The sequence below is a fragment of the Polistes canadensis genome, unplaced genomic scaffold (genome assembly GCF_001313835.1).
Source record: "Polistes canadensis isolate GaletaPanama2010 unplaced genomic scaffold, ASM131383v1 scaffold_11, whole genome shotgun sequence".
NCBI lineage: Eukaryota > Metazoa > Arthropoda > Insecta > Hymenoptera > Vespidae > Polistes > Polistes canadensis.
In genome coordinates this window covers 923,307-935,100 of record NW_014569558.1, presented here as the reverse complement: position 1 = coordinate 935,100, position 11,794 = coordinate 923,307, and the positions used below count along the sequence as shown (strand labels likewise).

At 37.7% G+C, this 11,794-nt stretch overlaps 1 protein-coding gene across 1 annotated transcript; it reads left to right on the top strand.

The window, feature by feature from the left end:
- Positions 1 to 289: 289 nt before the first annotated feature.
- Positions 290 to 11,524, top strand: LOC106793074 (homeotic protein antennapedia-like). The gene is made up of 2 exons (XM_014759685.1): positions 290 to 1,231; positions 10,581 to 11,524. The coding sequence occupies exons 1-2, from the start codon at positions 379 to 381 to the stop codon at positions 10,832 to 10,834; spliced, it is 1,107 nt and encodes a 368-aa protein (XP_014615171.1). The 5' UTR covers positions 290 to 378; the 3' UTR covers positions 10,835 to 11,524.
- Positions 11,525 to 11,794: the final 270 nt, after the last annotated feature.

Sequence of the window (11,794 nt, the reverse complement as noted above, 5' to 3'; positions counted from 1 at the left end):
AGAGAGAGAGAGTGAGAGAGAGAGGGTGAGAGAGGGTGCGAGAGCGAGGGCAAGGATTACGAAGATACACGGTTAGAAGTGATAAATATATAATATATGTAAATGTATATGTATACATCCATGTAAAGACGTGTGCCAGTGTGTGCGTACGGAGAGTACAAAAAGTTTAGTTATATAGGGGGTAACAGAAGAGGAGGAAAAGAAAAGATACAAAAAAGTGAATAAAACAAAACAAAAGAGAAGATCGAGGAAGGACAGTTTGTGAGAAGGAGTCTATAAAAAGTAAGAAAGAAAATAAAAGAGAGACAGAGATTAAGAGGGTGGAGAGGGTGGTGGTGATATCGGCAGGTGGGAGAGGCGGGACAGTAGTAGTATAGCATGAGTTCGTACTTCGCGAATTCGTACATCCCGGACCTGCGAAATGGCGGGGTGGAACACCCGCATCAGCATCAGCAGCACTACGGTGCCGCGGTACAGGTGCCTCAGCAAACGCAATCGGTACAGCAACAATCGCAGCAACCTGGCGATCCGTGCGATCCGAGTTTGCTCAGACAGGCGGTGTCCGCGCACCATTATGGGGCAGGTGGGAGTGCCGGTGGGGCCGGTGGACAACAGGACATGCCATATCCGAGGTTTCCGCCATACAATCGGATCGACATGCGAAACGCGGCCTACTATCAGCATCAACAGGAGCACGCTGGAATGGACGGTATGGCGAGCTACAGGTCGGCCTCACCGACCACGGGGATGGCTCACATGGGTCTCACATCCACGTCGAACGGTCATCCTTCCACGTCGAACGGTCATCCTTCCACGCCGATCGTTTATGCGAGCTGCAAACTTCAAGCAGCTGCCGTCGATCATCAGGGAAGTGTTCTCGATGGCCCGGATAGTCCGCCGCTCGCCGTCGAGACTCAAATGCACCATCAAATGCACACCCAACATCCTCACATGCAGGCTCAACAGGCACAACAGACTCATCAACAGCAACAGTCCCAACACCATCTACAGGCGCAGCAACAGCACATGATGTATCAGCAACAACAGCAACAACAACAGGGTACGACGCAACAGCCTCAACCTGGCATGCATCCTCAGCAGCAGCCTCAAACGCAGCCACATCAGGGGGTAGTAGCTTCGCCGCTTGGTCAGCAACAACAACCCGCCCCTCAGCCTTCCACCAGCTCGAACCTACCCAGTCCTCTTTATCCTTGGATGCGAAGTCAATTCGGTGAGCAAGTTAGACTTTTTTTTTTTTTAACTTCATACATGACTATCTTGCGAAATCTTCCCACGGACGAAATATTCCGTTTTTCTAGAAATTCTTGTGATATCAGTGCATGATCTAACTACGTTCTACATAACACGTTTCTTGAAAATAGGCTTGAGCCTTTCGTCGTAATCGGGACTTTTACAGAAACTTTCTCAGGCATTACTTCCTGCTGCTCGTTTCTTTTCAAATTTATACAATAAGCATAAAACTAGTCCAGATTTGTACGAGCTGTGACTCTGGATAGACGTATACGACTCTATACCGTATTTCTTAGGTAGATACTAGCTAACAACCGAGTTATTTATTGCTTCGACCTTTTAGCCCGGTGGTTTCACCATCTGCGGACCTGACCCCCATAAAAGTTATCTTATTGCTTGGCAACTACGACGAAGACAACGACGACGAGTCATTATTGTCCGGTTCTCCGATCTACGCTTTCGACTGTGAACTACATACGCTTTGAGAGTATTTTGAAAAAATAAAACAACGTAAAAAAAGGAACTACTTAATTAATTTAAATTATTGTACTGCGATAAAAATGAGCACGAGCCGTTGGAATAATTAGCTTGTAGTCCCATGTACATATACGTATCCACTACTACTCGATAATTAATTGCATCCCATTAACACCACTCTCCTGTTTTCGTTATTCCCCGTGTCGCATTTTAATTAGCCACGATATTGCTACGTATTACTCGTTTCTACGTTTAAATATACGTCACGTGTTTCCGTAAACTCGCACGATATTTTGTCTCTCTTTCTCTTTTTCTTTCTTCGTGCATTGGGACCAAAGTGAAATCAAATTTCGAAATTGGTTCGTTCGTTGAAAATTTTTAAGTACAATTTTGTATCTACAAGACATATTCCTGCAATTTTACTTGGGTAAAAAAGAAATGATTTCCAGACAAGAATTTATGGCTTTTATAACGAAGTGATAATAGGCTCACCGTATAATTGAGGTAGACAAGGTTCGGTCAAAGCCATGCTCGGTGGTGCACAATTTCCAAGCTCTCTTTTCTTTGCTTTTATTGTTCTACTTTTCCTTAGTCCCTTCGTTTCTTAGTTATTGTAGTCTTTTCAAAATATCATCTTTGAATTGAAAAGGTCTGAATTTACGTAAAATGTAGCCTTGAAAACAACCCCAGGGAACTTTTTCTTTTCTGTGCTGAATTTTTCTCGTCAGTCGTTGATCCTTCTTCGTCGGTGTAACTTCTCCGGTTGAAATCTTGTGAGTCGATCGTATTCGTTAACGTGTTATTGCAAGGTAATAGTTTATATTTTATTTTATTTTATTTTATCCTATCTAAATTTTTTTCATATTTTAATTGATTGCATATATAATTTCTACGCAATCTCTCATTGTTATTGACTGAGATCTGAATAGTCTTCATGTACCATCTCTCGGTTAAGCTTGGAAACAACTAGTGGCAGGTAACAGCAGGCGATTGGCCGATAAACGTTCCGGTTTTATGACGATGGTTGTTCATAGTCACTAAGAAATGAAGAAGGTGGACTGGGTCCCTCAAACTCCCTACAGATGTCGGCACGTAAAACCTGTTTTGGGTTGAGTAATTTTTTTCCTCTTTTCTTTTTTGGAAGCCATAACTTTGATCGATGGGGGTTTCTTCATTTACCGTAAAGACAAATTTCTTCTAGTTAAATAACTTCTGAAATAATAATACGAGAGTGAAATTTGAATCGATTAATTATCATTGAACTTGAATTCTCGTATCTTCGTTATAGCCAAAAATTTCTTTCACGTGAGCATCGCTTGTTTTTGTTTTTTAATGACCAATCAAATAGATACTTATTCGTTTATAGAAAATAAAAAGTGAACTATTTCGATTTTCCATCGTTGCTCTTTATTTCTTTATACATTGCAAAATAGCAGCTGAGCAAAGCGCGCTATAAACCGTGTCCCATGAATAATGCATGATTCAATTTTATAGATGCAGGTGCTCTCAGGCATTTGCGCCGTTGAAACCGTCGAGATTCGCTGCCACCTTTAGCGAGAAAAACTTTTACTTATATACATACGTTAAGAAATTCTGGCATAGTTGAGCGTATCCACAAAAGAGCAGCATGCGAATAAGTGGGTGCCCGTTAGCATCGAAGTTCGTGGAACATTTGCGATTAGAAATCTGTTCGCGATTTGCCACTAGCATCGACAATTTCCTAATTTTTCCACGGGCAAAACGTTTTACACTTGAACGTGCTTTTAATCAGATACTATTCACGCTGTTTTCTATTTACCTTAGATACTTACCCACCGTCTAGACTATTTTCTACGAATTGCGAATGACTAATATTCTTCATTTATTTTTAGACATATCTTTTATTTACGACTAGACGAACCTCTCTCTGATTAACGAGTATACTCGTTAAGAAAAAAAATACGATGTTTTGTGTTTTTGCATAATTTTTACAACAAAATTAGGCATACATATTTTACCACAACTAACTGATTAAAAAGCATATGGTAACTAGTTTTTTCGCATGATGAGTATACTCGTTATATCACAGCTAACTGTTGAATATTTAAAATATTTACATGTTAAGGGAAATAAGGGATGAGATACAAATTTAATAAGATATTAGGTAATAGAAAAATTAGATATTTTCATAAAACGATCGGAAGTGATAAGTAAAGGAAACATCGATTTGAAAAGTACTGTTAATGCACGAGATAATCGCGATCCTTCTACATAGAAAGATTTATAGTATCCACCTCTCCTCCTACATAATCAACGTTGCCATACGATTATGTAGGTGTTAAGCTTCTGTTAATCGATTCGCACGAACAAGTGAACTACGGAGAGATAAAATCAGTTTAAAGATCGTTTTTTTTAGATTATTGTTCGTTCAAAGAATTCAATGAAATACATTTTAATCTTTTGCCTTATGTTTTCTCATAAATTCATATATATAAACGAGATAATAATTTATAATATTAATTCTTAACGTATTATATGTTCTAATTTATTAACTCTCTATCTCTCTCTCTCTTTCTCAATCTCTAAGATCGATTCGATAGAGTAAAAATTTCTTTTTAAACGTATCACTCGATTAAAAGCTAATAGAATTTCGATGAGCTTTGGATCAAACGTTAATGAACTTTCTGAGAGTTTTAGATTGAACGTAAATGGAGTTTAGAAAAGTTAAAGAGAAGTCGATTTTACTGATGAACCATGAATATATACGCGAATTTAAAAGCATTTCGTGATTCTTCGAATTAATCAATTGCGATAGGAAATATTAATCGCGTCATTTCTCCTTGGAAATGAAACATGGATGTTAAGTAATGACAGTTACGCTAATTGAGATTAATTTTATATTGTGCGGTGATAGGTTAACGATTAACGTGTTATATAATTCCAGCTAATTATCTGTGATAATAATTCATTTCATTCATTCAATGTAACGTAATTTATATTGATAAAAAAAAAAAGAAAAAAGAAGAAGAATGAAATAAATGAATAATATCTTATTCTCGTTCGCGAGGACACAATATCTCCATTCAGAAAGTTCTCCAGATATCGGTACGATGCGAGTTTCTGAGAAACCATATGGCAAGCGGATGGATTTGACCTTTGTAAAGCATTCGGGATCGCGGGAATCGGTTAATTCTCATCCGACAAGAAAGAGAGAGAAAGTGAGAAAAAAGGGTGAAAGAGAAGAAAGAGAGAGAGAGAGAAAGACAAAAAAATAGCGAAAAAAAAATGTATTTAGTTATAATTCGACGGAGAGGCAGCCTCTCGTAGAAGCTCTCATGATTGGTTACCGTAATGATGGCGGCTTCGTGAGATATTTAAAAAGGGATGGACTCGAAAAGGAGGTGTAGAAGGAGGAGCGTTGAGAAAATGGAGAGAAGAAGATAGGAATAGAAAGAAGGAAAGATAAAGAAAGATAAAAAAAAAAAAGAAAAAAGACAGAAAGAGAGAGAGAGAGATGAGGATATAGTTGGTGCTCGGAGAAGGTCGAAGGGACGAATGACGATGATGAATGCCTTAACAGACGTTCCGACTGCTTTTGCTTTTGAGCTACACCGCCATGACTTCTCTTAAACAGTTCAAGTATTAGATAGAAAGAGATAAAGACGTGCATACCAATTTCCTAAAAAAAAAAAAAAAAGTTTTTGTTTTTAGGAAACTAAAAGTAAAAAGAAAAAGAAAAAAGAAAAAAAAAATGTAACGGAGAAACTGCGTTTGATTAGGAATGATTTGAAAAATCTCTTGTTATTCGAAATATTCGATCCAATCTGTAGAAGAGAATATTTGGTAAAGAAAAGGAAAAAAAAAAAAAAGAAAAAAAAGAAAGAAAGCTTTCGATATGAAGAAAGAAGACCATGTTGTTGCGTAGATGTCGGTCGAGCCATTTTAACCGTTCATTATCTCTCGACTTAGCTCCCCGAGGCTTTCAGACTTTGTCTTCTCTGTTCAGCGGTCCTCTCAAGAGAGAGAGAGAGAGAAAGAGGGAATGAGACAAAAAAGAGAAAGAAAAAAAGAGAGAGCATCCTCCGATATGCGAGGATTTCCTCTTTCTTTTTCTTGGTGAGACTTCATTCTAAGTTCCTCGTATGAGTGTCAGCCAGGTTGACGTTCCTCTTTCTTGGGGTTACTTGTCGGCATCCTCTGTTGAATTCCTTCTCTCTCTCTCTCTTTTTTTTTCTTTGACTCTCTTTCTCTTTGTACCTACACTCTACACTCCAGGTGGAACACTTAAGATCACTTTCATGTCGTGTTCCCTAATCCTGGAAAAATAATTCGTACATGTCTCTTTCATCGAAATACCACCCCTTTGGAAAAGTTTAATCTTTAAATGGCTCTATCCGATGACGACATCCCAACGTTCCTCTCGTTTTCTTCGATCTCTTAGATTATGTTCTTTTTGCCCGTCTTTTTTCTTCCTTTTTTTGTATTTGTTTATTTTTTTTTATCAAGGTAGGTACACTTGGAAAGAACGTAATTATGAGTGATTCGTTTTTAGGGATAGATTCAAGATGTTCCTCATCTTGTTTTCATTCAAGGGAAATAAGTTCTTGTAAAATATGGCGGAAGCGTGACGAATCAAAGAAACTATGGCATCAAGCTTGTACGTGGGATTTAGTTAGTAAAAAAGAACACACGCACGCATTCTAGTTATGTCCTGCTTCTTCAGGATTTCCTCTTATGAAAAAAGCACGTATTTCCTGAGTTTCATATTTCAAAAAAAAGAAATAAGAATTTGGTATCATAGTTTTCTAAAAAGAAAAACATACTTTTGGATTGTATTTAAGTGATCCTCTAGAAGGTTTCCAGAATTACGATTACTAACGATAGCAAGATAAACAAGGAATTATCGGTAAGAGACGATCAGTAATACGTAATCTTTGCTAAGACAGTCGATAAGAAGAAAAGCTGATCCGGTTTTCTCAGTTTTACGTTGAGAAGCTGCTGCCGCTATGTCGGTGCACTCGCGCGGACTATGGTGACTTTAAACGCGGAGCAATAAATTAACGGCGTTGGGTTACGCAAGGATCAAATGTCCCCTGGAGTATGCCCGAAAGATTTATGGGTCTGCCTTCACTGGCGCAGCATGAAGGAACGGAACAGAACAGAACATACACAACCGTACGGCTTATTATAGGCTAGTTGCTCCGCTTCTCCTCCGCTACACTCTTCACCCACCTTACCGCTTTACCCCTCCATTTCAGCCTTCACCCTTTTCCTCCTTCCCCCCTTCCTCCCCTCATCCTCCCCATCGTCCTTCTTTTCTTCCTTCTTCTTTTATTCCTCTCCACCACCTACCTCCTTAGACTCCCTCTCGACTGGTCTTTCAGTCCCGCCGTAGGATACATGCAGGACTTTTCAGATTAACAGCTAGCCGGATGTTGTAATCCGCTAATAAGGCGTACCCACTGGCCACTGCCCAATTAAGCTAAACTTTACGCGGTCAACCTTAAGGTCAGATATTTTAAGGAAGGTTTTTTAATCAAACGCTTATTGGCTGTTCCTGACGAAAACAACCGAATTTTGTCTTCATCTCGATGACCGATAAGATCATATACGAAATGTTTTAGATTAATAGGTATTACTTATTTTATATATAAGTTCAAAAGATATTATATAGTATAGAAATAAAAGTTTACATATCTGTATTAGATTCTTCATAGGAATATGATGAAAATCGATGAATAACTGCGATATGTTCAGGTTGATCTCTTCGTTAAGCGTTGAACACGTCGAACGCAATGAAGATCGTGCTCGAGTTAATCGAGCACCTGTTGGCGCTAACGATACCGCGTAACATTAATCATTGGCGTATAGATAAGAGCGAATTCGCAGGGATTTCCGTGACTATTAACTTATCCTCGCTGTACGGCCTTGTCTCTCCTCGTGGCTCCGGTGATCGATCGTTCTACCAAAAGATTTACTACGATCGCTAAAAGGTTTTTGCTCAGCGACCACTTGATCGACTGCTTTCGTTGTGTCTCTCGTACGATCGTAGAACTAAGGTCGGTAATTAGATCGAGACTTTATGTAAAAGACGCTAACCTATACTGGCTTTAAACGTGACTTTGACAAATGTATTTAGTCGCTTGAACCCTTCCGATTCACATACATATACGTATATATACATACTGACTCCTTGACTTGAAACTTTGCAAAATACTTGATCATTCGAGATGGCAAAGCCAATGATCCGGATTGACTCTGACTCGTTGCTTGTCCATAATGTGCGACTAAACTACCGATCGAAAGTCGATGACTACATTTATGCGAGTACATGTGGTTACAAGATGAAATTTCTTTTAGAACAAATGTTATTTAATTAGGTACAACGAGATTAAATAATAATAGTATCTTGTACGATATCAAATTCAGTTTTTAAATCAATAACTTTTGTATTCGATAATATTTTTATTTGTAAGTTATATAATAATGTCAAATGAAATTAATTACAACATGACTAATGGCCTTCGTATATATATATATATTTTCATCATGTTAATTTAAATGAAAGGTAGAATAGTTTTTGTTAACGTTCCCGTTTTTCCATAATTAATCGTAGACAAAATCCGTAAGTGCTTAAGTTCGAAAACACTCCCTGATATTCGAGTGATACTAGGTGTGTAAAGGATCGCGTTCACAGAGTTGCTATGACACTGTTCGCCTACAAGCGCGTATTGCGCGTACGTGTAATCTCATACAAGTGTGTACAAGTACGGAACGCTGCCTGCCTCTTTAATTAATCCCACATGCCTCGACACCAAGACCAGGCTTATAATAACGTTACTTGTTACCAAAGTTAAACTATCGTTAATGGAAGGATTAAATAACTTCTTTTTTTTATACTTTAATATAAAAAAATTTTTAAATGTCAATTTTATGTCAAATTCTTTATACTAAAATCGTTCATATAACAAGTATTATCTCTAAATAAAATTTACGTAATGGAATATATTTAGATACAAATATGCAGTACGTTCCAGGAAAGCTTTGGCAATACGTTTACATTCTTCGATACGAACGGACATTATAATTAACTTCGTTAACTGGGTGTCGTGTGATTTTGCGCGCTACAGACGTTTCTCTACGACGTGCATTGCTCGAAAAGGTCCAATGATAACTGAGCTCTTTGATAATAAGATTGTCTTTAATAAATTAGTCCTATTTCGATGAACTCTTCATACAGACAGATAGTCCTTTCATCCAAAGGAATTTGGTAATGCTCATTAGTCGTATTTCTAGTCGCAAAAAAAAAATGTCTTTAGATCTCGATGATGTGTAAAATAAGTTTGTTAATAGTTAATAACAAAAATTGGTCATTACCGATGTTATTATTATCCATAGATGGTCATTACCCCAAAAATTGATTATTTTAATCTAAATATGCTAATATTACAAAAAAAAAGTAAAACAAAGCAATGATAAAAATCAGATAAGAAAAATGAAAGTTTAGAAGGAAGAATTCTAGAGAGATGTTGTCCGAATTGTTAGACCTTATAAGAAAGTGCTAGAGATTGGTATGCTGTTAATTTGAGAGCGTAGCCTGAAGGAGGGAATAAGGGGCATGTTCTCAGAGTTCCCCCTCCCTATCCCTTTCTCTTTCTATCTCTCTTTCTAGCTGGGTTCTTCTTTCCTCTTTGAGTCTTCCATCTCAGCTTGGCCAAACGATTCAGAATCCTCGTAGAGTTGTCCGTCTCTCTTTTCTGCTGGAGAACCGCCATCCGTCTTCATCGGCCGACAGCGCGACGGGCGGCGTTTGCCTCGAATGCTCGCCAAGGAGTTTTCTTTTTCCTCTTCTTTTTCCTTCCCTTCTTCTCTTTCTCTCTTTCTCTCTTTCTTTCTCTTTCATTCTCGCTGACTCTCTGACTCCTTTTTTTCGTTTCCCATCTCTTTCTCTCACTCACCCTGTTTCTTTCTCTTTCTCTTTTTCTATCTCTGTCTCTCTCTCTCTCTCTCTTTCTTCTTCATCCCAACCATGAAATATTCTCGTTTTGCCCTCTCGCGCTCGTGTGGTGGACCAATCTAACTCTTTGAGATGATACCTCGACGAGGTTGTGCCTCTCTCACGGACTCTGCCTTGCAGAGCCAACTTTCTGCTTCTTCTTCTTTTTTTTTTCCTTTTTCAACTCCTTTCTTTTTTTAATCCTTGCACCAGCACCTCCTCCCTTTCTTTCTCTCTTTCTCTCTCTCTCTCTCTCTCTCTATCTATCTTTTCTTCTCTTTTTCTCTTTAAGTCCTTTTTGCTCCCTTTCTTCCTGCGACTACAATTAATATTCTCCTTCGAGATTCGTGTATAACCGCAGTGTAAGGCCGCAGATCAAGACGCGGATATCGTTAAGTTATCTATCATAAGTAAATTCGCGTTCGCGCAACCCCCAGGTATTTGAATTTCCTCGGACTTTCGAAAAAATTCTTTCGTGACTTTACCGTCGTACTTTTCTCTTATTCCCGAGGCATGAGAATTAATCTTTTTATTATTCTATCTTGATATCGTTTATTTTTGTTGACATTTTTTTTAAATACCACCCGGTTAATCTACAATTTAAGATATAATTTATAATTCAAGATTTTGTGTTATTTTTTTTTTAATATTTAATCTTACGATTTCAAAAATGAAAATAAATGATTCTTATATATTTAAATAATATTAATATTTATGTAATATGTTTATAAAATTTAATTATTAGTATCAATGATTAATGTTACGTGGATTCGAATGAATTTATATTCTTCATATTGAACTGAACTCTTTAACATTATTTGGAATATTGAATAAATTCAAATGTTAACCTTAACAATATTTATTTATTTGTTCGCAGAAAGAAAAAGAGGCCGACAAACGTACACCCGGTATCAAACTTTAGAGCTGGAAAAGGAGTTTCACTTCAACAGATATCTCACGAGGCGGCGACGTATCGAGATAGCGCACGCCCTTTGTCTTACGGAACGGCAGATAAAAATCTGGTTCCAGAACAGGCGGATGAAATGGAAGAAGGAGAATAAGTCGAAGGGTGATCCAGGTTCGGGAGATGGCGACACCGAAATTTCTCCGCAAACGTCGCCGCAGGGTTGAAATAACCACCCGGAGGAGTGGAACTTCCAAAGAGGTCTCATCTCTCTCAGGGTCGTTAATACCTTATTTCCAGCACTACCTCCTTCCCCAAACCCCCTTTTGATGACCTCCCCCCCTAACCCCCGACAAGCCCTCTATACACTCAAACGCTCCCGCCAAAACCCTAGGCCCCCACTGTCTAATCATCCCCAACCAACAATGACGCTTCTTTTGTCGTGTTAATCAAGTTAATCAAGTACCAAAAAAGGATGACGTAATAGGAATAGAAACGAATAAGACGCGATGAAGAAAGTTTTTGTAGTATAGAGAAGAAGAGTGAACGATGACAAGGGATCTGTGGTGAGAGAGACAAGAAAAGTACGATGGTAAAGACAAGGACGACAAGATTGAAGAAAGAGAACGTAGGATAGTTGAAGGTGAAAGATAGAGAAAAAGATAAAAGAGAATAAGACACGAAAAAGAGAAAGTGAGAGTCGGAAGAGAATTTATGGGAACGAACGATGTTAAGGATGTTACGGAATGAAGAGGAAAAATATAAGGAACTGGATCACACATGCTAATCAGAACCACGTTAACCTCTATTACGTTTAAACGAACATAATTGTACTAAAGCCTATATAAGTATACGTCGTCGAAGGAAATATACGTATTTCGATACGTTGATTGCCACGCGATTATTGTATGTCTTATTCCGAGGATCATGGTATACAATTTTTTTTATTGTTATATGCTTATCATATATATATATATATAATATATATATATAATATATAAGCTTTATAATAACATGTATATTCGTATGAGAGCCGTTCATTGTTAAAATGATTAACTCCATTTTTAGAATTTTGGAAAATTTTTGTGCCAAAAAATACTTAATTAATATTTTATATTTTATGTTTATAAATAAATTGTCTTCATAATTAAGTTTTATACCATTAAATGACAAAACATATTTGTAGA